The sequence below is a fragment of the Anneissia japonica genome, unplaced genomic scaffold (genome assembly GCF_011630105.1).
Source record: "Anneissia japonica isolate Jap-2015-1 unplaced genomic scaffold, ASM1163010v1 scaffold287772_len198928_cov201, whole genome shotgun sequence".
NCBI classification, from domain to species: domain Eukaryota; kingdom Metazoa; phylum Echinodermata; class Crinoidea; order Comatulida; family Comatulidae; genus Anneissia; species Anneissia japonica.
Window position 1 is genome coordinate 146,921 of NW_022716447.1, and position 27,973 is coordinate 174,893.

General features: G+C 33.9%; 2 protein-coding genes across 3 annotated transcripts in view; both read right to left on the reverse strand.

Annotated features, from left to right (window-relative positions):
- Positions 1–13,962, reverse strand: part of LOC117109683 — a 33,984-nt gene extending 20,022 nt beyond the window's left edge. The window contains exons 1-13 of the mRNA XM_033252060.1: positions 13,895–13,962; positions 12,451–13,514; positions 11,483–12,130; positions 11,042–11,090; positions 10,835–10,905; positions 7,553–7,599; positions 5,175–5,335; positions 3,680–3,826; positions 3,382–3,532; positions 3,060–3,266; positions 2,256–2,413; positions 1,785–1,949; positions 144–217 (exon numbers count right to left, since the gene is read on the reverse strand). Of these exons, the coding sequence (XP_033107951.1) occupies positions 144–217; positions 1,785–1,949; positions 2,256–2,413; positions 3,060–3,266; positions 3,382–3,532; positions 3,680–3,826; positions 5,175–5,335; positions 7,553–7,599; positions 10,835–10,905; positions 11,042–11,090; positions 11,483–12,130; positions 12,451–13,309 (2,737 nt within the window). The 5' untranslated portion in view covers positions 13,310–13,514; positions 13,895–13,962. The remainder of the gene's footprint in view (positions 1–143; positions 218–1,784; positions 1,950–2,255; positions 2,414–3,059; positions 3,267–3,381; positions 3,533–3,679; positions 3,827–5,174; positions 5,336–7,552; positions 7,600–10,834; positions 10,906–11,041; positions 11,091–11,482; positions 12,131–12,450; positions 13,515–13,894) is intronic.
- Positions 13,963–17,406: 3,444 nt separating this feature from the next.
- Positions 17,407–27,973, reverse strand: part of LOC117109685 (adhesion G protein-coupled receptor L2-like) — a gene marked incomplete at its 5' end in the record, with an annotated part of 15,204 nt that continues 4,637 nt past the window's right edge. Inside the window, 11 exon segments of one of the 2 annotated variants that reach the window (XM_033252063.1) lie at positions 17,407–18,612; positions 18,947–18,983; positions 19,577–19,729; positions 20,785–20,911; positions 21,156–21,247; positions 22,071–22,137; positions 22,353–22,419; positions 23,021–23,174; positions 24,229–24,331; positions 24,733–24,836; positions 27,369–27,495. In XM_033252063.1, coding sequence (XP_033107954.1) covers positions 18,458–18,612; positions 18,947–18,983; positions 19,577–19,729; positions 20,785–20,911; positions 21,156–21,247; positions 22,071–22,137; positions 22,353–22,419; positions 23,021–23,174; positions 24,229–24,331; positions 24,733–24,836; positions 27,369–27,495 — 1,186 coding nt within the window. 2 annotated transcript variants of the gene reach the window in all.

Below are 27,973 nucleotides of genomic sequence, written 5' to 3' on the forward strand. Positions count from 1 at the left end.
GGAGAGAGGGAGAGAGGGGGAGAGAGGGGGAGGGAGAGAGAGAGGGGGAGAGAGAGAGAGGTAGAGAGAGAGAGAGAGAGAGAGAGAGAGAGAGAGAGAGAGAGGAGTATATTTACAACGCGTGTGGTAATCGTTTTACTTACCATATTCCGTATCTTGACATTGCTTTTCCTCTTTGGAAAATTCGAATGCCTTCGCCCACTCCTGTATTTCATTGCTTTAATATAATTTGCAAACACCAAAATATGTAATTGTGTTTGAAATTTAGGTATAATTATGAACTTCCAATAATTGGTAAAAATAGAAATACATCTAACTTTAATGTATTCAAAATAACTATATTCAGTATCTGAATACTGTCTATACAATATTCAGTCGATATATCAATTTCTTCTATTGAACAAATTAAGTCTTCTTCTTCTTATCGAGTCCATACTTTTTGCCCAGCCATAGCTGGACACACTCCTTTGCCTTTTTGTTTTACTTTGCGAGGTCTTGAGTAAGTTAATTTCATATGCACGTAAGGCCCTGTCCAGACTATCAAATTTTTCTATTGTATGACCATGATGTGATGTCATCATGACCCCATTTAGGAATGTCCCATTTTTTTTTTCATATAAAATTTGATAGTCTGGTCTGAACAGAGCTTAAGTCTGTTGTGTTTGGTTTTCATGAAGTCACCACACGGAATCGCCAGGGAGCAGTCATATTGCAATGTAATTTTGGGCCCTTGCATTGCCAACAGCTTCTGATGACGCTAATTGGTTGGTAGAATCGAGGGCGATTCTGGTTTGTTTATAATATAGGCCTAACATAGACAATTATGGCAGCAAAAAACAAGTTGATTTAATGATTTAATATATATAAATAAACAATAAATACTCATGGCAGATATATTCATATGCTATCTGTTTAATTTGAGAATAATGGATGGACGGATTTATTCGGTGTAAACACCAAGGGTAACACACGAAAGTCTTAAGAAGACTTATTTCTAGTGGGTCCTGGTGGTGATTGGGCAGTATACAGGGAGACAAGCCCCCTACTCTTTCCCAAATATTGTACTGTATTCTTTAACGTGTACACATGACCAACGGTTTAAACGTCTCATCCGAAAAACAGTGCGCTATCGTAACTTGCATTTCAGCTGAGAGCAACACAAGGAGAGCAGTGGTGGGAATATAACCGGGGACACAGATATATCAACGGTTCAGCGCACACACAGTGGCTACCACCAGTATAGCCGACTGAGGTAAGCTGCTCTCAAGATTATGGTATTGAGCTTATAGGCCTGATAGTAAAATGTCTTGAAAAATTGTTTTTATTCTTTATGTTCAATCTGTATTTTAAAATAAGATATGTAATTAATACAGTAATTTATACTATTTATGAAATACATCGTTATTAAGCCGAAGCTTATTTATTTCTATTTCAGTGCCTCCATGTAGCCATGGGCTTTTTAATAATATTCGTTTTAGTTGCAACAGGTCGAAATAATAATTGCATGTGGGATCAGCATTTTGACCTACATTTTGTATTTGACAAATTTCGTCATTCGATTGAATAACTATACCACTCAATGCATTGAAGAGTTATATTATTTGCGGTGTATATCTGTTTATATAAAATTAATTAGATATTACATTTAAAATGTAAGTACTACACTGTATTCCATTTATACCTTGCGATTCTTTTAGTGAACATTGACCTATGTTTTTATGTACATGTAGGCCTATTCCCATTTTTCGTATTTGAATAAAGTGATTTAGGCCTATGTAAAATACCTGTCTTCGAGGGTGAATCCATATTCTTTGACAGGTAACTTGGTAAGAGGGTCCAGCTTAGTTAGTATCAGTGTCTCACCTCCTGTGCTGCCCATGTTCTGATAAACTTGTCTTTCAAATTTGACATTATTTTTATGAATACAGTCTATCACTCTTAAGTATTCACTAATATAAGAAAATAAATAAATTTATTGATGAGCTGTAATAATTAGGGTATAAATGAATAGTAGTAATGCTAATTATAATAGTAGCACCAGCAGCCGCGCGACGTCAGTGGTTTAAGTAGTACGGTAGTAGTTCTTGATTTGATTTTAGATATCCCCAAGAAGATAATTTATTCTCAACACTCATAAGTTAATTACAGAAGTTTTCACCTTAAAATACGCGACAATATAAAAATTAACCATCGGTGTTTTGATAGCAACTAGTGGCTTATATGGCATAGTAATAATTTATTACGTATTCAAATACCCTTTATCTTCCACAATAATGACTGTTGAAACAAAAGTCATAATTGTGCACTTCTTCCTCCTGTCTATTACTGAATGCTTCTTGCTTTGTTTGATGTCCTCAGTAAGATAAATGGTACCCGTCTTTTTAACCCAACTCTCTTCGATTACCATAGCTTTCTATAAAAATTAAAGAAATTTGTATTAAAGACTTAATATGCAATTAACATGTAAATAGGCATAGTATGTTGGCTTTTGTCTCTTGCATTTAAGTTTTTTATTCTGTATAATATTTCTCAATAAAATGTGACTGTCTTTTTTTTGTTAATTCTAGGATAGACTGTTCTTGTTTTTTTCTCTGTTCTTTCAATCTCATGCATCATTTTTTCTGCTTTTTCTTACGTTCACTTTACATTTTCTTTACTTGGACATGGCACATAGACATCTCCTTTATTTGTGCCTTATAAATCGACCTATTATTATTATTATTATTATTATTATTATTTTAATTATTATTATTATTATTAGTGATCTAGTAAAACATGTTTGATACAGGCGATAATATAATATAATATAGCATAATGTAATGTAACGTAACGTAATATAATATAATGTAATGTATTACAATATAATATAATATAATATAATACAGTATAATATAATATAATATAATATAATATAATATTTATTTATTGAGTATTCGGCAACCTATCATGCTTAATTATTGAAAAATGTATAGGGTCCAAAGTTAGCCTGAGTATCTGACCTAATTTGCATGTTGAGCTTTTTTATGACGGTTACCGATCAGTTACTAATGCTGACTTACCTGAGACTCGCGTTCTTTCTCATCTACAGATTCTAATCGAAGTTTTTGAAGTATAGATGTGCTGTGATGCTGAATATCTCGAATAATGCGGCTTTCGTGTTCATTACAGTTTTGAATTATTTGGTGTAATTTGCAACAACATTCTTTCATATCTTCAATCACCGATGTGTCTTCCACTTTCTCAACAACTAGAGCGTCACAGAAACTCTGACAAACGAAATAAGAATCATGATTATTGAACATTGAGCTGGAAGAAATTGTTTGTGAATTATTGTGAAGTTGCGTATTGTGTGTAAACATATCGTAAACACACGCATATTACCTTTAATATACTATGGAACTTCTTCAGCCAGTTTGCTTGTTTCAGGATGATTTCTTGAAGATCTTTAAATGATAGTTTGTAGTTCATGTTTTCTTCGGAGCCTCGTTTTTGTAAACTTGTAAACTTTTCCTCAAAGTGGAGATGCCCATACCTATAAAATGACAAGTTGCAGTACTTTCAGTTGTAAAAATATTCTATGTTCCATGAAGAAATTGTCAATCTCGTCTCTTATTTTTATAGCAAAATTCTGGCTCTAGTATAAAGCCTAAACGAACTATCAATATCACGACACACTTACCTTATGCATTTCAACATGTTCATTTGAAGCTGTGAATATATTACAAAGTCGATGATCGGTTGTAAATAGTCTGCTTCAAGAATATTGGTTATTAGTTGACAAATGGCGGGAATTTTCCCTTTACATTGATTGAACCAAGTATAAAACCTATTAATTCAGAAGAAAAGCAGAGCTCTGATTATTACAATGATGAATTGCAAAATCGATTGTGTAAAAAGAAATATGTGTAAAATTACATGTATTATTCAAATACTTAGGCCAAGTAGTAATAATAATAACCATCTTGATCAACATCATCATCGTCACTATCATCATCATCATCCACAATTAATACCAAAATCATTGCGTCCAATGGGTGTTTAGTCAATTTATGTGTAAGTGCATATTTTGACTCTTTAATATAGCCATCGTATTCATTTTCAATTAGTGGTTGATAATGTTTATATAAATACTTTAATAGCCTAATGTAAATTTTTTTTTTCACCGTCATAAATTCTTACATCTTTTGGCGTTTTTTCATTACTTTTCTTAACCTCCAAGGACAAATCCAATCCAATCCAATCTTTAACTTATAAGGGGCATTATACATACGAAGTCTCAGTGCGCCATTTTGAGGGAGTGCTCGGTAAAAAAATGAACAAAGTTAAAAAAAGAAGGGGAAAAAAAAGAAAAATAAAAAGAAATGATCGCTCCAAACGCCTCATGATTTATTTTCGGCCGTTTAGAAAACAATTTTCGCGGGCGGACTCCCTTGTGTAGTGTTGTCTCGATCGGACCCACTTTCGGCCCCCTCCCATTTTGGACATTTCTGGATCCACCCCTGACCTCTAAAATTATATGCTCATAACAGAATATGGTATGCATACATTGTAGGCCTAATTTCTCCACCTCTTCTGTTTAGAATACTTTACAAATTACATCTTATGCGCGCACCTACTAAAATCGAAAAAATGTACCACATTAAATACCTCATCTGATCGTGTTTATTCAATACAGGCCTACATATTTAAGGGTCCCATTAAATAATAAACTGAAATATTAAATTTTTAATTTAAACAGATCAAACAATTTATCAACGTCTAGAGAGACACCAACACACAATCGTTGATATATAAAATTTTACTCTAGATATATTTTGATTTTCTGCAAGCCATATTAATTTTTCTGTATAATACAGGAATTTTACTATTTATGTATAATAATTTGCAATTACTGCAAATTTTTCTTTTGTTTTAATTATTTATTAGCTTAACACAGTATAGCTTTAATATGTAGGTAGACATACACACATATCATGAGTTTTATTTGATATATCTATCACTTTGTCAATGCATCTACTTCTTATTTTCCTGTTATATAAACATTTATTTGTATAATTATATTTATAACATTATCGCAAGACGGTTTAGAGTTTATCCCTATTATGTCATGATTTACATATAATACATACATACACCCATACATACATACATATGTATACATACATATATATTACCTTGACATTATGTTCTCTACGTCATACATATTTGTCATCAGGTGTCGCAGTTCTCCACTATTTAATACACCATTGAATCGATCGTTATCTATACATTCTTCCTTAACAAGTTTAAGATCCGTGTAGCTTTTTTCTACATGTTCATATAATTTTCTTAGTTCCTGAAAAAAAAGCAAATGTAAACTCTCTCAAATTTGTTTATTATCACTTTCCATTTGCATTAGTAAGTTTTTAAATTAATACTTTCCATTTCACAGGCGAGGATCCAGGATTTTCCATGACCTTCATTCAGATGGGGTAGTCCTTGCAGGGGTGGATCCAGAAATTGGAAATAGAGGGTGACCGGAGAGGAACCTTCACAGATAGGCACCTCATTCCTCTCCCCCCCCCCCCCACCATGGTTGGGGCTGAGGTAAGAAAAATTAAGATTACGTCGCGTCCAGATGGCCGGAAATGGCACTCTCAGGATTTTAATATAATTTTCTTTTTTTTTTCCTTCATTCTTATAAAATGATTTTGAAATATTTACGGGGGCCCGGGCCGGGGTTCCCCTTGAATCAGCCACTGTATGGGAGAATCCTCTAACGCTCAGATAACTAGGGTTTTAAAACGAATACCGTATATACTCGCGTATAGGACGAGGCTTAAAATAGCAAACTACGATTGAAAAACAGGGGGTCGTCTTATAAACACGACATTCAAATTTTAGATTTTTAGATTTTTATAATCATGTTTGTCTTATGGATGTGCGGATTTTGGTGGTGAAGATTTAAAAACTCATAAAATGGTATTATTTGGAAGATTACCCTTGCAATATGTCTCTATTTATCCAGCTAGTTGCAGTATCAGGACCACGATAAATTAGGAATTCCGACCATGAAACAGTGGGTCGTCTTATACGCCCGACATACAAATATCAACAAAAAATTTTCAAAAACTCGGGGTCGTCTTATATGTGACATCACTACAGAAGTAAAAATGAAGTTTTTCAATGGTTCTCTTTTGGAAACCGACCTATGGGAAAAAGAAGCAAGGACGGCCCCGACTACATACATCGAACATTTAGAAAAGGATCTACTGTAAACACACAGTGGCAGTACATTCAGTGGCGTAATAATAGGGCATTAACCCTGTGCTTTCCTGAGACTAGGGGCTCTTTCCAGTCCCGGTCGCTAATTCCATTGTGGGGTTTAGATGTGTTTTTTAAACATGTTTGCCATTTAATATGTTATAAATTAAAAAAATCATATTAGTGGTGGATCTACGTCGTACTAGTAGGAATTTGAAATCGCACCACCTGAGCCCCACCATGGTTGGGGCTGGGGTAAGAAAATTTATGATTATGATTATTATTATTGACAAACCAGGGGCCCTTAATCCGTCACTGGACCATGTGGGTAGGGGCCCGGGCCCCTAGGAGTCAAGGGCCTGCGGACCACGGCACGAGAGCGCATAGGCGTTACGCCACTGAGTACCGGTACATTCCACAACTTATGGAGAACAGAGATTTCTGGAGAAGTCATAAAAAAATTGTAACTTTGCTCATCATTTACCGGATATGCACGATAAAGAAAGAGAGAGGAAGGGAGGGACAGAGCGAGAGAGAGAGAGGGGGAGGGGAGAGAGAGAGAGAGAGGGAGAGAGAGAGAGAGACAATGAATTTATTTCTGTGGTGGCGTATCGAGGGAATAGCACCTCCCCATCTCCATAAAAGTCTCAAATTCTCACACTTTTGTCTTACCTCAGCCCCAACCACGGTGGGCTGAGGTGGATGGATTAGTAGTTTAATAAATTTTAAGTATTCATTTTTGGGCATCTACAAAGTCTCAAATCCTTAAGATTTACTCATCTGCGCCCCAAAACCATGGTAGGCCTCAGGTAGATACTGTATTGTAAATTTTGTACTATTCAGGGGCTGTTTTAGGCATTTATACGAGTCTTAAATTTTCAAGCTTCCAAGGTGCCCCGGCTCCTAGTATAAATGCTCGCAACCATATAGAACATAATCCTAATTGAATTTTTCCTCCGCTACGCCACTGAGAGAACTATGTTGGTATATTGAAAATATAGTTTTAAGGTTTTTATGGCGAAGAAACAATAATAAATGCTTTCGGTACACCGTGTAGACACTCCTGAAAGCAACTGTTTTTTGTTTTGTTTTCTTTTTTGTCTTTCTTTTTTTTTTAATTTTTATTGAGAGAGTCTCGATTGAAGCAACTCAATTGAAACGTCAATAGTCTCTAAACAAAAACAATTCGTTGTAGAATTATCTACGTGGTGTACCGCAATCATTTATTATTATATTAAATTGTTATAATAAAATGCTGGATGATATACGGTACCTGTAGGACATACCAAGACAGACCAATAATACATACCTCGCCTGATTTCCCTTCGGGTGGTACACATGTGCCGTCAATATCGTCTGAAAATATACACTATTATAGTTCACTATTTAAGCTCATAATATTAAACAAAACGCAGCATTAAACGTTGTTTGCATATCAATACACATTTGGAGTGTATGTTTTAAATAGGCATATACCGGTATAAAACTGTAAATTCGTCATATTTATGTGGCAAATATTGAAAATACTCAACTGTTTTAATAATACATTGTGTAGTTTGCTACACAATATTTGGAGTAGGCCATAATAATGGTCGACGTTTGTGCATATTATGGGGACCTCTACAGTATGTGCTTATTAAATAAGTACCTGTATTTATGACAGAATGCTAATTAAAAAACCGGAAACTTTGTTTCATCATGTAACTTTGAACATCATGTAACTTTGCTCATCATTAACCGGGTGTGCCCGATGGGGGGGGGGGGGGGAGAGAGGGGGGGGGGGGGGGGGGGGGGAGAGAGACAAGGAAGGTATTTTTGAGGTGGCGTATCGAGGGAATAGCACCTCCCCATCTCCATAAGAGTCTCAAATTCTCACACTTTTGTCTTACCTCAACCTCAACCACGGTGGGCTGAGGTGGATGGAGTGGTAGTTTCATAAATTTTAAGAATTCATTTTCGGGCATCTACAAAGTCTCCAATTCTTAAGATTTACTCATCTACGCCCCAAAACTATGGTGGGCCTCAGGTAGATAGGGCCTATTGTAAATTTTGTACTATTCAGGTGCTATTTTAGGCATTTATACGAGTCTTATATTCTCCAAATTTTCTCAGATCACCTGAGCCCCAAACATAGTGGGGCTCAGTTGGATTTGGTAGTTTTTAGAATTCTAAATATTTAAGTGCCATTTTGTGGTACCTATTTAATTAATTCGGTTTTTTTACACTAAATTCGTAAAAAAAAATTTAAAAAAAGGTAGTTTAAGTTCCATTTTCGGGCATCCAGAGGTATAAAATACTGAACTTTTCGCGTCACCGCCAACAACCACAGTTCTGCTGATGTTGTGTGGACTCTCATTTCATCAGCCTAAACATAGTTACCAACACGAGAGATTTGGAATGCGTGACTACACCAGTTGAGTGGGTGGTGCCTCCAGGGTCCAGGGGCGGAACTCCTGCGGAGGTTCGTGTTCCATTCACATAATCAACGGCTGCTTGTAACAATAAACTCGCAAGACTGTTTGCGATTACTAGATTCTACAAGTGCGTGGTTGGCTGGGTTGTTTTGGTCGGAAAAGTGAAATTTTCTCTGTTAATTGATTGTCGAACGAGATAACGAAAGCTCTCTAATGACTCAAGCTACTGTATGACCGTTTTTATATTTTTAATAAAACCAAAATTCTTCTAATTTTCAAAATACGTTTTCCCCTGAATTTGTGAAAATTCGTTATCACGCAAGTGCTAAATGCGTAACACTCACTTATGATCTCGCATGTGTTTCTGCAAAATGCGTGTTTCATCGAAAAAATAGCGGGACCGTCAAGCACGATGCGAGACGGTTGGTAACTATGGCATAGATAACTGCCGGGCCCTAGGTAAAATTGGTAAAAATGCACCTGATCGGACATAGAGAGACAGAGCCTTAGTGGGGTCTACTCAGACGAAACTCTTAATGCGCATACATTATGATATTTTTAAAACAGATACGGCATTAACGCTCAGAAATATGTAAAAAAATATTTTGTTAAAAAAATTCAAGAATATTGAGACTATTGTCAAGTCATATATATGATATCGTTTAGGGTCTATTATGCATTTCATGAGTCTATGATATAGTATAATATTGACAACAATAGAACATGTATAGGTGGAATTTTGCCCAACCTGTCGTGAAAATGTACTGAATACTAGATCAGTGCGTGTGAAAACACTTGCAAAATAGTACCCGCTGCTTACTTGGGCTCGAATTCAACCCTGGCCATCAGATGCAAGCTCGGTGGTCTAGAGGTATGATACCAGGCTAGTGATCTGGAGAACATGGGTTCGAGTCCCACTGGAGAACAACTCGCAAATATTGTTTGCACGCACTGAGTATTCAGTACATTTTCACGACGACAGGTTGGGCAAATTACACATATAGACACATATAGGCATAAAACATAATTAATTCTCCTGTATTGTCTATTCCATCAATAACAGTCACCATAACAGTTACCATTACCATTACCAAATATCAATAACAGTTACCATTCAATAATAGAACAGTCATCGACCTACTTGCAGTGAAATAAATTTAAAATGTATTCATAAAGTTATGATGACCTGTTAAGTGTTTAAAAACGTACACAACAATAGTTGAACCAACTGTAAAAAACCAAACAGATACGTGCCTGTCAATATATTTTATTGCTCTAAAAACATGATTTCAATAAGTAATTTAGTGCAACGTACCGTACGAAGATAATAACACTTACCATTCAACAATAGAATAATCATCGACCTACTTGCAGTGAAGTGAATCTAACATGTATTCATGAAGTTATCATGACCTGACATGATTCAAAATCATACACAATAATAGTTGAAGTAACTTTAAAATACCACAAACACAAACGTGCGTGACGATATTGTATTGATTTAGAAATACAATACAATATCGTCACGCACGTTACTGTATTGTATTGATTTAAAAAAATATATTAGTGCATCGTATTTACGTAAGGGCTTGTTTTGTTGTTTTTTTTTTACACTTGCAGCGTTTGGGAAATAGGTAATAGGTAAATTGTAATGAATATAATTAATAATCCTAATTATAGCCTCTAAAACCTAATATTACTGAAGAGTCCTTTTAAAGTTTAAATAGGATTTTTTTAAAGTTATATTTTTAGATCATTAGACCTATTGAACGAGCCCCCAATAGCCCCGGCCCCCAGTGCTGTGCACTGACTGCACTGCTCATACCTACGAAACTGGACCTGAGTATTATTAGTAGTTACGTAACGTTTGTCATGTACTGTATCATGCGCTATAGAAGTGGAAGACCGTGTATTGGAAATGTACCTCTCTGGTAGGGCCTACAGTACAATCAATATAAAAGTGTAAAGTATAGGATAGTGTGGATTTAAATATTGACCTTATGGTAATGTTCAAAATAAGTGTCAAGGAAAGTAAGTATGATTGTTGGAAAAATGGTCAACATTTTATTTTTATTTTTCATCCTGACCTTCGCCTGGGCGAACTGGGCAAAGGCTGGATCCGCGCCTGCGAATTCTGCCTTTTGTTTTGTAACTATTGAGATTGAGGACATACATACCGTAGTAATCGACAAGATTTGGTACTGGGGACGTCAGATTCTGGTATGTTCCTACTGGTAGTACAGGTAAGCTACAGTATAAATATAATATATCTATTTTCAGAAACAAATATAAATTCAAAACGCATTACCTAAATAAACTGGTATCTTAGGATATTAGTCCTATGAGTCCAGATATGCTGACTCAATATCGTTACATGGACTTACATTGGAGCGACCTCACTTCCTCCAGTGGTGGTAGTGTTTTCTTCACCTTCTGAAATCCATTAAAAAAATCTTATTGAGGATCTTGCTGAATAAAGTAATAAATACTTTTGTATTATATTAAGTCCTCATTTAACATTAACAATATGTACCACGTAGTACAATCCAGGGGCAGATGCAGAAATGTCCGAAAGGGAGGGGCGATTGAAAGACAACACTACCCTAGGGGGATCGGGAATTTTTGTTTTCTAGACGCCTGGAAATAGCCTCTGAGGCGTTTTGAGCTATTAATAATTTCTTTTCTGGTAAATTCTATTGTGCGCTACCATTATAGTTTGATAGATACATAGAGTATGATGCCTTTTTGATGATGAAATTGGTCCTATATTAAAATTGCTTAAATTATTTACAAAAAGAACACATATATTTATATAGGCCTCTTACCGTTATTTATATTATTCCCTTTACCGGATATTTTTCTTCTTAAAGTCTCGACTGCATTATCATCTAGTACATTGAGGCTTTCGATGCGATTAACAATGTAAGCGACATGCCCACCTTCAATAACCTCATGTTCTTTTAATTCAGCTGCATTTTCAGCAGCCTGCATTGTAGAGTCCAAATCATCATGTTTTTGTTGGATACTTTCATTACTCTTCGAAGCAACTACCTGGCAACGTATTTCATTAGGATCACTTTTTTCATCATCGACTACAGAATAATCCTCCTCCTCCTCCTGCTTGATAGTATAGTATACTGCATCATCCTCGTTTATATTGGTGTAGTCTTCTTCTTTTTCGTAATTGCATGCCTCTTGTTTATCAGTTTCCGCTGAGCTCTGAAAACATGTTGCTTCCTTAACCGCATTTTTCGTAATTTCAAGTGATTTACTGTCGTGTGATGTCGCATCAACCCATTCTGTTTCGATAAATGTTTGTTCGACATGCTGCTTCTTTTGGACTGGTACATCATCTGGTTTCTGGTCTTCTAGCCGTGTTTGCTCTTTCATTATTTTGTCTTCTTCAACACTTTCCTCGGTGATCATTCCACTTTGAGTATTTCCTTGGTTCCGGGAGGTGTTGTTGTGACAGACTAAAAAAACAAGAGAAGGTAGCTGAACCACAAAAACGACAGGGTGTTGAAAATTAGAATATATTATTCATCATTTTAATGCTATTTCCAGTTACTTCAGTCAACACACACACCTCAACCTGACCGACGTACGTGACAACCAGCTTGTTGGTATTTGTACGTGATGATACAGATACAGTATTTAATTATAATTCCTAATTGGTAATCATGGTAATATATTTGATGAGAAAATTAGGGAAAAAAATATGCAACTGATGTAGGTCTATAATATTGATGATTATCAAGTTCATATTTCAGTATAAAAGCCATATAAACCCTACCTTTTATTTGCCACTCAGACATTAGACTTTTAATGCAGGCAATTATATCGTCAATTTTACATCGTCTGTGTCTCTCCATTTGCCAACATTTCAACATCATTGGTTTCATCAACTCTGGAAAGTCTTTAGGTATTTCGAGCAAAATTCCCCGTTTCACCTTGGTTTCAATATCGGAAATCAAGTGGTCCGACCACGGTTGTTGACACGTCCACAGCTCCCAGAAAACAACGCATACTGAGTAAATATCTGATTTTTGAGAAACCACCCGATCGTCCGTAATGACCTCGGGGGCTGCCCATGATTTAGTACACCCGCCGAATCTAGAGACTACTGATTCTGTACTGGTGAGTTCTTTCGAGATGCCGAAGTCGCATATTTTCAAAAGCTTTAACGATTCTTCACCTTTTTCATGAATAATATCATCACTTAGAAGAACGTTAGGTGATTTTATATCTTTGTGGGTAATACGACGCGCATGCAGGTATTGAATGCCACTAGCAATATCAAGGCACCAGTGGGTAAACTGTCTTCGTGGAAGCCTTACTCCAACTTTCTCTTTGCGTTTAGATGCCAAGAAGTTCAAAAGATCGCCCCCTGAAGCATATTCGATGACAATCCCACTGGAAAATGGAGGGTTTACAATCCCGAAGAATTTAATGATGTTTGGGTGATCAAGTTTTCTGAGAATATTGACCTCTTTATCGTGAAGTTGCTTATTGTAGATCTTAATTGCAACTTGCCGATTATTTTGTGATGTCCACAATGCCTTGTGAATCACTGTTCCAGAACCAGCGCATCCAATTGGGAGTACATCTGTAAAATCCCCGAACGGTATCGCGTATGACTCGTGTGAATCCATAGTACCAAATGGAGGAGTTTTGGTTTGTATGCCTACTTTGTATAACACAAATGCATTGCAGTTTTTCGAGGTCAGGCGGAAATCCGGTACTGTGCGTAAAAGACCGACGACGAAGAAGTTGTGTAGGCCTCACTATATCCTAGGCACAGTGGTTGTCGTTGAAATGGTAATTTGTATGTGTTGTGTATTACAAACGGGACATAAGCTGTCGAAATTAAAATAGAGCATATATAGGGATAAATATTATTGTTTTTTTCTTTATTCTGCATGTACTAACCTATTATCCTGATACGTAAATAATAATAATAACAGTGCTCAAATAGGAACATGTTGTTATAATCGTATCAAGCATAGCTTTTCAACAAAAGCTCCTTTTTTGAGTTGAATTAAAAAAGGTGTCTCTGGTGGAATTCGAACCTGCAATCTCTCGCTGTCAAAGGCAGTATCATACCCATTAGACCACAGAGACCTATAGGATATAGGCCTATGTGCAATTCTAACCTCCAACCACTTTCTGTCATAAAACTGACTGAAACGCTCACATGGTGGAGCAGTGGTTAAGCTAGTATCAAAAATAATAAATACCTGTAGTACATCGATACAAAGATAGGTAGAGCAGTTCGCGATATAGTGAAACGTCGATGATGACAATGGAGCAATTTTCCTCCATCCTAGAGGCGGCGCTATATGTTTATATGTTTATACCTATGTATAATCTCTTGAATTGCGCCCTCACTTGGATAGTGGTTTTTTTTTTATAGTTTCCCAAAGGACGAGTTATTGATTTTCGTCAGTTAAATTAACGATATTGCGGATTTGACGCCAGATGGGAATTACCTAGTTTGATTTAATGATTTTGAGTGAATTATAATTAATTACTGTACTATTGCAATGTTTTTCTTAACAAACTATTGCTTATTTGTTATTTATGACTGTATTATGAAGCACGTTTCGTGCCGTAGGTGGCCATGTTATAGCCTAGGCTTAGAGAAAGTTTGTAAGGAGATTCGGTGACCAGGAGTCGAATGAATGTGCTTGTGTGTTGATGTTTTTATGGATATTATAATTGGTTTTGGGATACAAATACTTATATTTAGACCTCAAACATATCTGATTGTAGATAATTATCAATGATTATTTTTAGATTATCAATCATGATCATTGGTCGGTTTTTATTTGCTTTCTGTTATACTTCTGTAAATATTGTAAACATAAATGGATGGGTGAGATTTTCTCAACAGTATTCTTGAAAATGATCAAATAGATCGAAACGTTGAATCTCAAAATGTCTCGTCTCTTTTCGCAGTTACTGTCTTTTTGTTTTATTTAAGATTAATTAGTGGATCCTCTGGTTTATGATTATTTGTAGGTTATCAGACGATTGTAAATCTTGAAGACATTGCACTGCTGATTATTTTTCGAGAAAAATGAGGTACTATACAATAATTTTATTTTTAATAATAGGAATATATTCTATTGTATTAATAATACAATATAAAAGATATAGTGACTATGCTATAATTGCTATGATAATGAAAACTCTGTTACGGTTTATTAATTTCGAGTTGCGTGGGAAACCCATGATAATTTTTCTAGAGAAAATCATCTATGGTTGCAGTTGTGTAATTATCTTGTTTTATATTTTACTGTTATAGTTCACGGTAAGGATCTTTGGAAAGACAGATTAAAGACCAAAGAGTAGTAAAACCTTGTTCGTAATTTTTTTTAAAGTCTAGTAGTACACAGTAAGCCTGACCCAAATATATCCCTTAAAGGGCCCACATTTGCATTTGATCCAAACTTTATGGGACCCTTATAGATTTAGGGTGCACAGGCAGCTTGATCCCGTATAGGCCAAACTGTAGGGGCCCACTTTTTGGCCCATGCATTTCCCATATGGGGCCCATGTTTGCTTGCTACCTGGGACCAGACATGTAGTAGAGTCATTTTCATGAGATCCGTGACTAATTTTAGGATACCTTTTTTTCTCGATGTATTTGGCAAGACGGACAAATTTAGATAAAATATAGCTCCAATATACCTCCCAGATATTGGGGAAAGTCAGGTTGGGAGCGTTTTTCAAAATGGCCGCCTGTTGATTTGGACGCTTGTATCGCGATAACCACTGGTCTGAGAGACTTGATTTTGGTCTCAAATTGTTCACAATATGTTCCTATTTGTTGTAGTACAACTTTTTATCCAAAAATGGCGGGAAATGCGATTTTTGAAAGTTTGATCTTTGATCTTGTATTGTCATATCTCGGTAACTACTGATCACAGAGACTCACAATTGATTGCAAATTGTTCAGGAGATTCATGTTTATATTCGTCTTAATGAAAAAAATATTCAAATATTCACCGGAAATGGTACATTCTGACCTTTGACCTATTGTAGGGTCATTCCATGATAAATCAACCAGAAAAAAATTCCTGTATGACCGTCTCAGATTTTGATGAAACTCCATAAAAATGATCGACTATATGAAAAACCAACAAAAAAAATTAGCCTTATAGGATGTAGTTTCCGAGATATTGACAATTTTTTGTATATACCCCTCATATTACAGATATATTATCTATGTGTAGTTGTCTCTAGCCACATGCAAGCGCAGGCTGATCAAATCAATTAAAATTGAATGGCATATATTCAAAGTTGGGACCGGATCTATAAAAGAGAAATACGCCTATGTTTCTCAACAACGGATCATCATGTGGACAATTAAAATCTTTTCTTAAGTTTATCCCAGTTAATCAGATATATTAGCTCTACCTATAAACCAAATTTCAGCTTCCAATCCCGAGTTATAAGCTTCCGAAGTTGAAGTAAATTGCGTTGGGTTTTTCATTTTTTAATCAAATTTTTAAAATTTGGCTATATATAATAATAATTGTATATACATATATATCTGTCTCTTATACACATCTAGATGTGTATAAGAGACAGTATATATAGTGGTTGGCGCATAGGTTGTGGTTTGGACTCCCAACACTGGGGTCTGGGGTTCGTCTGTAAGTCGCATGTGTCCTTGGGCAAGGCACTTTATCTACGGTTGTCTCTCTCCACCCAGGATATTTGCACAGAAAGGCAACACCCCCACCCCGTCTACCAAGTCATGCGGTATGATAAAAAGAATAACAGTATCATCCGACGAATCCAAGAATCGGTAATTGAAACTGCATCAAATGTATTATCTATAACGAATTCAACAAACTTCACAGTTTTATTACGGATATATTGAACGTTGACGACACCAATCTTAGCTCTTAATGCTAGGGGAGCGATAGAAGGCTTCGTTTGAAGGCTATGTAATCGCTTTTTACTCCTCAATTTTCCACCCTTACGGACTCTCACACGTTTAATAATTTTAAGAGATTTAATATTTGCCCATGTATTAGGAGAAATCGTATACTTTTCCTTAACTTGCAGTTGGCGAATACATAAAACAGGATCGAAAGTACTTGATTCGAAGGTTTTCGTCATTGGCGAATACAAATGTAAGTAAACAGCGAAGACGGCTATATAAACAAATAGATAAATCATAACAGTGCTCAGATAGGAACATGACATTTTATAATGGCACCAGATGAACAAAATTTTGTATAGGAGGTCATCTAAAACTTCTGACGGAGTGAAGGGGAAGAGCGAGTTCGACGTTTCAATGGTTCCGATGGAGTATTTGTTAAAATGTAAAGAGTCGATATTCGCCTTTAAGCTTTATTACAAAGATAACAATCTTTTTATCCAGCACATTTTCGACTAAAATGTGGACCTTTTTTTTCGATTTGGGGAGAGGGTGACGACGGTGTGGAGCGTACGCATCTAAATCTGGGGCGGATGCAGTGGGTGCAACGGTGCGATTGCACTCTCTTAAATAGTATTAAGAAACATTTTTCTATTGTACTGTTTTGATATGAACATAGTACCTGTACCATTTTTAAGGTATGAGAGTGCTTTTCCCGGGCACCTCAGCCCCAACCACGGTGGGCCTGAGGTCGTGTGGACTTCCACCACCGCAAAATCACTAGAGCTCTTTCTCTTGACACCACTAGTTTGCATTGGTCTCCATCCCCGTAATGAATGCTGCTTACAGGTCAGATTCAAACATGACATACATAATTTTAATTGTTCTTGCGAGCCTCTCGACTCCTTTAATAATTCTTGTCAGAATAAATAATACAGCAAATAATAGGTCCATGTTTCAGCTTGTATTATCAAATGTTACTAAGATCTTTTTGATCTTTGGTATGAAAGATCCTACGAATTTTTTCCAATCAGACACCGTCATTTTTACAGGCTACTGTATTCTATACACGGGTTTTCATTAAGTAAAGTGACCAATTTCGTTAAAATATCAGTAAACCTACAGAATGTAAACCTACAAATTTAAATATGAAAATATTTGATTGCTGAAACTTACTTTATATTATTATATACAATAATATTTATAAGTTCCAGGGTCAAGCTTCACGTTTTATTTAAAAATATTATCATTGTAGCTTTGCAGCTAAATTACGTATGATACATTAAAAAAAATCGACTTGGTTTTATATATTGCACAAGGATTACAAAAGAACAATGCATATATAAGTTCAAAATTTTAGAGTAAATTCATAGAACAATAATATTGATATAAATATAAAAGTATGATTTAGGATGGACTGATTAAAATTAAGAAGTTTGCGGTTTCTTAGCTTAAAGTTAAATTTACATTTATTAAGGTTCAAATGGTTACATAATTAAATAAACGAGTATCCAACTACACACGAGCGAATTAATAGACTAAATTTGGTGGTGAACACTACTGTCCAAATGAATTAGTCTTTATGAATATAATTCACAACATTTTAAATAATCAACTTCATTAAATATCACTAGTGTAACTCGAATAATCCTCCATTCTTATCACTGAAGAAGTGTGTTACGAAGATTGCTATTAAATGTATATAAATTATCTCAAATGAGCGCCCCTTATATGCATATATCTAAAGTTTTACTAATAATGTATTTCATTTCTTATTTACAGTAATTTGCAGTACGTATATAAATGAGGATGCTCAGGATGTTGCTCATTTTAATTGGCACACTGAGAGATTAATGATTGCCTTTGATCTAATTGTGATGTCAAGTAGTGTCGAGCGAACACTAATCTAAGTTCGTGGAGGCACATTGCCAGAGCTCGTGATGTAATCCTGGTTGGTGTATGATGTCATCGAATAGTCGATCATGTCAATAGAGGCTGGACTAAAGAGGCTAGAGATGGTATACTCCTCACTGTACCTGCACATTATGGTAGCCGAAGGTTCTGTAAAAAAAATTAATTGTATTTTCAAATTATAGATATTGTAGTAATAATTTACAACAGGAAGGAATAAATTAATCAAAAGAAGATTTCACATAATTTTGTGGGGATTTTTTTTTTAGTAAACTACAGAAAAAAACAAAAATCCATTTGGCACTTATTTTATCTCGGCCCTAATTAAAATAATATTGTAGGTTTACAGCTTAGAAAGATGTGACGGCAATGTATTAGGAAATGACAATTTTAGATCTTTTGTGAAAAAACAGGACAATCGACATTAATTTGTGAATAATTATTGTCTTGACGAGCGTCTATATTATACAATGTTTACATTTACCTTTTTCCTTTGTTGTCACAATTTGGTCGACATTTGACTAAATTAAATACGAAAGGGAAAAAGTCGCAATTAAAATCAAAGCCAATTTATGTGTTTACAATAAAATTATTTATTTATGTGGTTTATTCAAACTTAAATATAGTAAAGCAGAAAAGCAAAAAATATATAAACGGCAAACCAAGAGGTAAAACAAAGACTGTAAAAATCGTTCGCTAAATAAAAGGAGCTCTGAATACATATAAAAAACATTACAAATTGTTGTTTTGTTGTAGAGAAATCGATACAAACTATTATCAATTTAGCAAATTTAAAACCAAGGGGAAATAATGAAAACTAAGAATTTTAAAATAAATGCAGCTGGCCGATTACTTAAATAAAAATATGAAATAATAACATCACTATCAAAACCTCAATTAAAACATTAAAATTGTATTAATTTTAAAAGAAAGTAATTATTTTGTATACATTAATTACAATAAAAATCATTACTACAGTACTACTATTATTATTAAATTAAATACAGATTTTCACTCTATGTACATTATGTAACATTCTTAAAAGGGCATGGTCTAACTACAATAAAATTTGATTATCTTAGTAAAAATTAGCTTGAATATAATGTTTTCTAACCGAGAGTGTATTGCCCATGCTCGTTGTCTTCGGTGTTTCTTTCAGAAGCTCTCTAATTTTTATTGGAACCCATCGTTTCATCGATAGCCATCGTTTTGTTTCTTTTTTCACCGTATCATTGTTAAAACAGTAGAACAAAAAGATGAAAAAACCCTGTAAAAACACGAAAAGAAGTAGAATAACTGAATCTATAAATAGAAATATTTCCCAATTTAAATATTTATGTTCCGTAATGAATGGTCCGTTGAAATACGTTGGAGCTAATGTTTGGCAAAAAACTCCTATTACAACTCAAAAATAAATTATATGAAGCACTTTCTCTAATTACCATTTAGTTATAGTAACATTCTTTAAAAATAATATTTCCATGATTAATTGTATTTTCCTATTCTTTGTATTGTTTTTGTTTAGTTTGTCTTTAGTAAATTATTTATATCTTTGTTTTTAGGTAGTCTTCAGTTGTATAGAATACTATTTTTACAGGACCACATTATAGTAAAACAGAGTTATTATATCGTCTCTATAATATGTTATCCTGCCTAAATATTTGTAATAGATAAAAATTAAAAATTAAATATTTCGCTGATTAACAGACGCGTACATAATACGGTACCATTCTATCTTTACATCTACTGCTGAAATGATGCAGAATGTCTGGATTCCATTTTTCTTGATTTTGTCTTTGGTGTTAGCTTACTGTTGTTGTTTTTTTTTTTTTTTTTTTTTTTTTTTTTTTTTTTTTTTTTTGAGTTATTGGGGTAGTTACGGTTCACTGACTGTCAACATTTATACTCCATCAAGTTTGACATACAGCGCTGATTGTTGTCAATGACGACCGAATGGTCTCTCTTGAGAATGGTCAACAATATAATTAGTAATTGACTGGTAATCAGTTTAATATTTGTTGTAGTAAAAAAATTAGTGGATTTACTCCGTATCTAAAATGTTTAATAGTTTTAAATTCAGTTGTATGATTAAACGTTTGAGGTTGTTTTTCTTATTATGACTTCAAATGTATGCTTAGAAGTAGGATAACAAGAAGATGGGTAGACCTAAGGTCGAATGATAGGGAAGGTTCATCGCCACAGTAGAGAAACAGGGCTGGCCACAGATAAGCTTAATTAAACGCACATGTATATGTTTAAAGTATGCCATTGAAATATATAATGTTTAGATATTAGGCCTTGGCCTATATTTATTTACTGTACCTGTAGTGAGTTAAGGATGGTAAAGATGTACGCCACAAACACTGATGATCTGCTGAAGAACAAGAGTCCTGTCGCCCACGTCGATCCAAGCAAAAACAACAGCGTAATTGCCCCTTTTACCCATGTTCTGATTAAAGAAGAAACAACATAATGTTGCATAGTTTAATTATTTCATAATGTAGTACAGTGTGTTCAAAAACTGCTTGGCTTATATTAGTTACTGATATCTTCGAAAACACGTTATTATAACATTTGTGAAGTTGTTGTTTGTTAGGTTATCACAACATACGTTAGTCAGAAAGTAGGTTTTGAAAGCAATACGGCAAAGTTATTACTGTATCTACGAATGACTGTAATAATTACTGCATTACCTGAGTTGTTGTGTTTTTGTGGCCTCCTGTTTCATTGCTTTACTGCTGGCATATGCTTTCCTCAATGAGACAACCAATATTACTAAATTTAACTTAAAAAAATTTAAAAAAACATTATATATGTAATTTGGACTGGTATATATTATCAGGCATAACGTATTGTGTTCCAACCCCTAAAACTATATAGATAAAATTTATTTCTGATCACTGATAGACAGAGGATGTGAAAACAGTTTTACAATTAAAACCAAGCAAATAAATTGCAATTTTAAAATTCTGGATCCAACACTGTTCTGTCTCGTAGAGGCAAAACAAAAACTTCAGGTCAGTGTGCCTTTTGTTTTCAAGACCTTGTCATGGAATTCTTTGTCTCTCAGTTCGCGATTCGCCTAATTTGTTTACCTTAAAGAAAACTCTAAAAGCATGGTTTTACTAATGTTGAACTTGCCTTAATTTCTTCACTAAGCGCATTTAATACATGTTGTTTATATAAATCTTTTAATGTTTTATGTCGTTTTTACTTATACTGTATCTTTCACAGTGCAGATAGTAGGTTTGATCTATGTAATCCTACTTTACTCTGCGAGCATTAAATGTTAGTGCAAACTCATATTTTGATTATCTTTTAGGCCTATTCGGAAAGCTACAAATTATTTTTTTTTCAATCAATCAACTTGCGAAATTAATAGGAGCAGTTTGCCTGAAAGCCCTCTCCAGAAAAGATCCCATAAACTTCTTTGTTTTTTTATTTTTACTGCCCATTCAATTCTGCAATTTTCAATTCACAATATTAGAATTCATTTAATGATGATGCCATGGACAATATTTAACATAATGCGCTATTAGTATTACTTCTACTAATGATCTACATAATATTATTGTTGTTATTATTATCATCAAAGTACGGTATATTACCAGTATTATAACTGCAACAGGAGCAGCGAATGCCAAGATGAAGTTGTTTTCGGTAGACAACCAACAGCTAGAAAAAAAAAATGGGGGAAGAAACAAAACTGGTGTCGTTACCTTTGTTTTCCAATTTGATATAATTAATGGTTTTCAATTTATAGAGCACAACATTCAAAGAGCCTTTATGTCTACCAACCATCTATTTTATTTATCACCATTGCTTATAGATCACGCTCATACATTGTATACATTCTTACCAAAAACTAAACAAGTAATTTTGCTACTCACTACTTGTCGGTTCCGTAGCCCTCAGGAACACTACCAGCAAGTACCGCAACAACCAGTAGTGGGAGTGCTACAAAGGGAGAAATTTCCACTTTAATGATGATTATGATGAGGATGATAATGATGGTGAAGGATATACCCTATATTATCAAACTAAAATTTTGTTACATTTGAGATGTGTAATTATGATGATGATGATGATGAATATGATGATGATGATGATGAATATGATGATGATGGCGATGATCAAAAGCACATGACACGACTTTAATGTGAGTTGATTATTTAATGTGAGCAGTTAATTATATACTGCTGCGTTGCCTAGACGTCCCTAGTTCATATTAGGAATTTAGTGGTATAAGTATAAAACAAATCTCGCCAATTGATTCGGATGGAAATCGAACCCACGACCTCCAGATAACTATAGCCTTGTTTTTGAAACCACTAGACCACCGAGCTTGCGCTTAGTGTTTATCCGATCCCCAAGTAACAACGGGTACTGCAAGGCTGTTCTATATGTGTTTCGTCAGGAAATTGAATATTAATGATGTTTTGCGCTACCTGAGGTATTTGGGAACATACTGAATATTCAGTACGGTAACACGTCAGGTAGGGCACAGCATCTTTCCTGACATACTATAAACAAGATACTCTTGAGAAATACTCCGTACCATAGGCTGCCAGGTAGTATTGAAGAACTCCATGGTCCCCAGCATTAAACACTCGTACAAGTGTGACGTACAAGTGGATTCCTTCAAGACACATCCACATGAACGAGACCAAGAAACTGTAGTGCAGAGCTCCTGCAATTACGGAGCAGACGACCTGAGAATACGAATAGACAATGTTTGACAGCTATTGTACTTTATAAATACAATGACATGCGCCACGAAAGTACGAAATTATTATACTATTTCATTTGAACATTGAATTTGAATTTTTTTCACTTAGGCCTACTTCCTGATTAGTCTATTCTACTCCTTACGCCAATATAACAAACAATTAGAACGCCATTTTACCGCAAATAGACCTATTGCTCCTTAATTACACTCTGATGGTATAACATAGGCCTACTCTGATGGTATAACATTGGCCTACTGAAAAGAGGCCCGCTTTTTTATATAGTTGAGGAAGGGGTAATACTTGTTAGACACTGATGTGCTTGTGAAATGGTCAAATGTAAAAGACAAAGTATCGAAACATTGGTTTAATGATGATGTTGTTTTTGTAATAAGATTTAGTTTAAGGTTAATGAAAACACATTAAATAAGAAGGGATGATACTTAGACAAAAATGTAAAGTATTGAGAACGTTATAAAAATGCCTTCTCAAAATTATTAGTATTATTATTACTATTATTACTATACAAGACTGATATGTATATGCATGTGTATATTATAAGCTTATTAATTTGAAGTTTTATGTTATCGAGTGTTTTATTAAGAAACATAATTGCATGTCCTTATTTTACCCTATATTTTATTAACAAACAATTAAATGTTTTATACTTCTGAATTTTAATACTTTGTATAGGAATACATGTATTCACTGACATTATAATATGTGATAGGAACCATCATAACAATTACATCAATCCAGGGTACAGTGAAATTAATATCGAAGTTATGATTGTTAAATCAAGCACTAATAAATAAATATGTATCAAAATAATAATTGTTTATAGAAATTTCATGTGATAGACTTCATGGTAGACACGTGAAATTTTTATTTTTTGTTTTACCTTTAAGTAAATTCTGAGCATAATATCTATTGTACTTTGAACAAGAGTTATTGGAAAAATGAAAATAATGGGGGAAAAAGAGAGAATAAAGGTGGGCTACACCCACGAAAGACAAAAAAAAAAGATGTGGCTTCTCACCTTATTCTCGGTTCTCTCTACCCCAACAATAAAAATGAACTGGGACGCTGCCAGAGAGATACAAAGATTGCGATGGATAGTTGTGCGCAGGCTTTTCAGTCTCCTAGAATATAAAACAAAAAGTGACATTACGAATAAAAAAAAAAAAAAAAAAAGCACTAACAGTAATAAGGTTTTCAATCGTATTAAATGTTTAAAAGTACACACACATATGTAAAATACGGAAGGTTCCAATTTATGTTCATATTTTCTTTATAATTTTAAAAATCTCATAAAAAAATAAACGTCTGAAACATTATATAAATAATATGTTAAAAGCCAGGCTCCAGAGGGAAAAAATGTATATGTTGTACAAGGCAAAAAGGTGTTTGACGAAGGACTTGGGAACGGTTAATGAGATACAGATTTTTGAATAATTAAAAATCTGGGGTAAAAGGGGACGCAGTAACTTTTTTTTTTTGCATGTATTTCCTCTGGAGCATGGCTTTAACTATAGTATCTTACTTTAGTATTGAAAAAACAAAAATGCAAGCTAACAGCGCCACTATGGATATGGAACAGCCTATGATGGTGATGTATCCTAGCGCATCCTCGTGTGGTTCTGGTATCTATTGGGGAAGAAATATAAAAAAAACTACATGTTGGGTAACAACATAATGTTCTCTTTCAAAGTCTAACGTTTAAATATAATATATAATGTTGTCATTTCGGCGCACTGATCACATGTCACCAGGCCCACTAACTAGCAAAATGAAATGGGTACACTCTTATACAAACACCAACCTCGAATACATGTCGTATACGATTTTCTGATGGTTCATTTTGTCTATTGTTCATATATCATTGTATTTCAAAGAAATACCATTTCAGGAATATACAGTGGTCGAAAGAACTTTCAATGGAGTGTAGGCCTACATAGGAAAGTTGGGAGAATTATCAAAAGGAGAAGGTAAATGAAGTCATTTGCTCCCAGCAAACACAAAACGTTCTTATAACTTTCGCAAATGTTGCGGTTAGGTATGTCACAAAATAATGTTAACACAACGTTGTAAGAACGTTCAAACGTTGTGAGATAGTGAAATTAGGTTATACGTACATGTGGTTCGTATATCAATATTACGTCTTAGAACGTTGTTAGCTGACCCCACCCCCTCGAACTTTCTGAACCTACCCATGGCTTACTAATTAAAAATCCTATAATAACATACAAATCAAAGATTCAAACTCAATAAAACCCATCATTGACATTCTAGATTTGTTTGCTTTAGCCTCTGGTCTAAAGATAAATTACGAAAAAGTAAAATAATGAGATTTCTTTTTTCAAATTTACCCGACCCACCGAATTACTTCTTTAATGATACAAAGTAAAATGTTAAATTTTGTATGGAATGGAAAACCCGATAAAATAAAAAGAAAAATTATGTTCAATGAATTAGAAGCAGGAGGGTTGAAAATGCCAAAAGTTACTGTCAGGCTCTAAAAGCATGTTGGGTAAAAAGATATCTTGGAAAGAACGGTGGCAAATGGAAAATATTTTTTTCAAAGCGACCTTGATAAAGTAGGAAACAACTTCATATTTGATTGTAACTTTTCAAAATCGTCCGCAATGCTTAAACATTTCAAGGGTTTCAATAAAGACGTTCTATTAGCTTGGAGTGAGTGTTTTTTTTAAGAAACGAAATCTGTTAGAGAAATACTATCACAGTCTCTATGGAACAATTCCTGCTTTGAAAACGTAGAAATCACTATAAATAAAATTTGGTGGGACAACAATATCAAATATATTAAGGACATTGTTTCCAATAGTAATCGAATTTGTAATTTGAAAGAATTTGAAGAAAGACATAATTTCAAACCGAATTTCCTTTTTTACCATCAAATTGTAAACTCAATTCCAAGGCACTGGAAGCAAATAATAATTGAGAATACAGATATAAATCCATCAAATGTAATAATTGAAAATTAAAATATCAATAGTGTGCTGAAAATTGAAAGAAACTGTAAATACCTCTATTCTCATTTAATTCAAAAACACACTGCAGTGCCGGATGGAATCGAGTCCAGGTGGAAAAAGAACTGGACAATACTAAACTACAATGGGACATGATCTTCACAACGCTACATAAATGTACAATTGATACAAAACTTAAAAACTTTCAGTTTCGATTTATTCATCGTATTATTTATACTAATTCCTTTCTCCATAAGATATATATTGTTGAATCACCAAATTGTGAATTTTGCTTAGAAGAACAAACTTTAATACACATGTTTTTTGAATTCAAAGTAATTAATATGCTGTGGAAACAAGTACAAATAGTTATAAAACAAAGGTTTGAAAGAAATTTAATTTTAAATAAAGAAAGCATATGTTTTGGTATTGACAACTATAAAAATAATCATCCAATTAATAAACTAATATTTACTACAAAACTATATACATTTATAACTGTAAAGTTAATGGACAAAAACCGCACATAAATCCCTTAAAATCAGTATATGAGAAGCATAAACAAATTGAACAATACATTACATTCAAAAATAGTTAGCAGTGCAGATAAATGTAGATAGTCCTATATACTGAATTTTTCTTTTATGTTATGCATTTTGTAGAATTAAGAATCATCAATCATTTTGTTTCTTGAATAGCCATTTATGTATGGTAACTATCCATAGTTGCTTACTTTTTCTTTGGTTTTTTTTTTTTATAGTAATGTAACCTTGCTATGTAATTTGTTTTGTTTCATGAAATATACCAGAAATAATAATAATAATATATATATATATATATAAACATATCGGGAAAACTCTACTCATAGTCCGAAATTAAATTATTGTTGCCAGGCCTGATTGGACCAATGCGTTAAATAGTGAAACAGAGAAAATCGAAGGCAATACTTGGGTAAATAATTGCTGTTTTTAAAATAATATTTGATAATAATGATAGTAATAAACAAAATACAGTATTATATAATGCCTCGATTCCAAAACAATGACCAATTAATGAGCAGATTAGGGCTACCCTTACATTTTATCAAATAAATATATTTTAAGTGCGTGCTGAATAACTTGTTAATTGATTGCTTCTTAATAATTCTAATAATTCTTTTCTGATAAAAAAAAATCAAATTTTAACTAACCATTGCGTGAGCTTTATGCACGTCCATCAATATAGCAAAGTTGGTCAGGTGATTGCAGGTACAGACGATGTGTGTCGTCATGTCCTTTGTTTCGCATCCGTTATCCAGCCATTTGCCTGTATTCGTACTTAAAAAAAGAATTATACGATAAAGAAAACTATATATTTATTGGAATTTACTGTGATATTTGCCTATTGTGTAACACTATATATAAAACAAAGAATAAAACGTTGAACGTTTAGCAAATGTCAGTAGAGTGCTCAATGGTAATAACACCAGAGCAATAAGAATAAAAATAAACGAGGTTCATCAGTAGACATTTTATTACTGTGTAAATCTGTGTCACACATATGGTGCAAGTAACACTCTTCAGATAAAATTGCTTAGCAATATATTATATTATTATTAGCAATTATAATATTTTATATATATATATATATTTATATATTATATATATTAGTGTTTCTAAAGTCAACATCTTACATATTTGAGTTTCATTGCTCTTACGCTATATAATATATTCTATATATATACTGTATATATATACTGTATATATATACTGTATATATATATATATATATATATATATATATATATATATATAT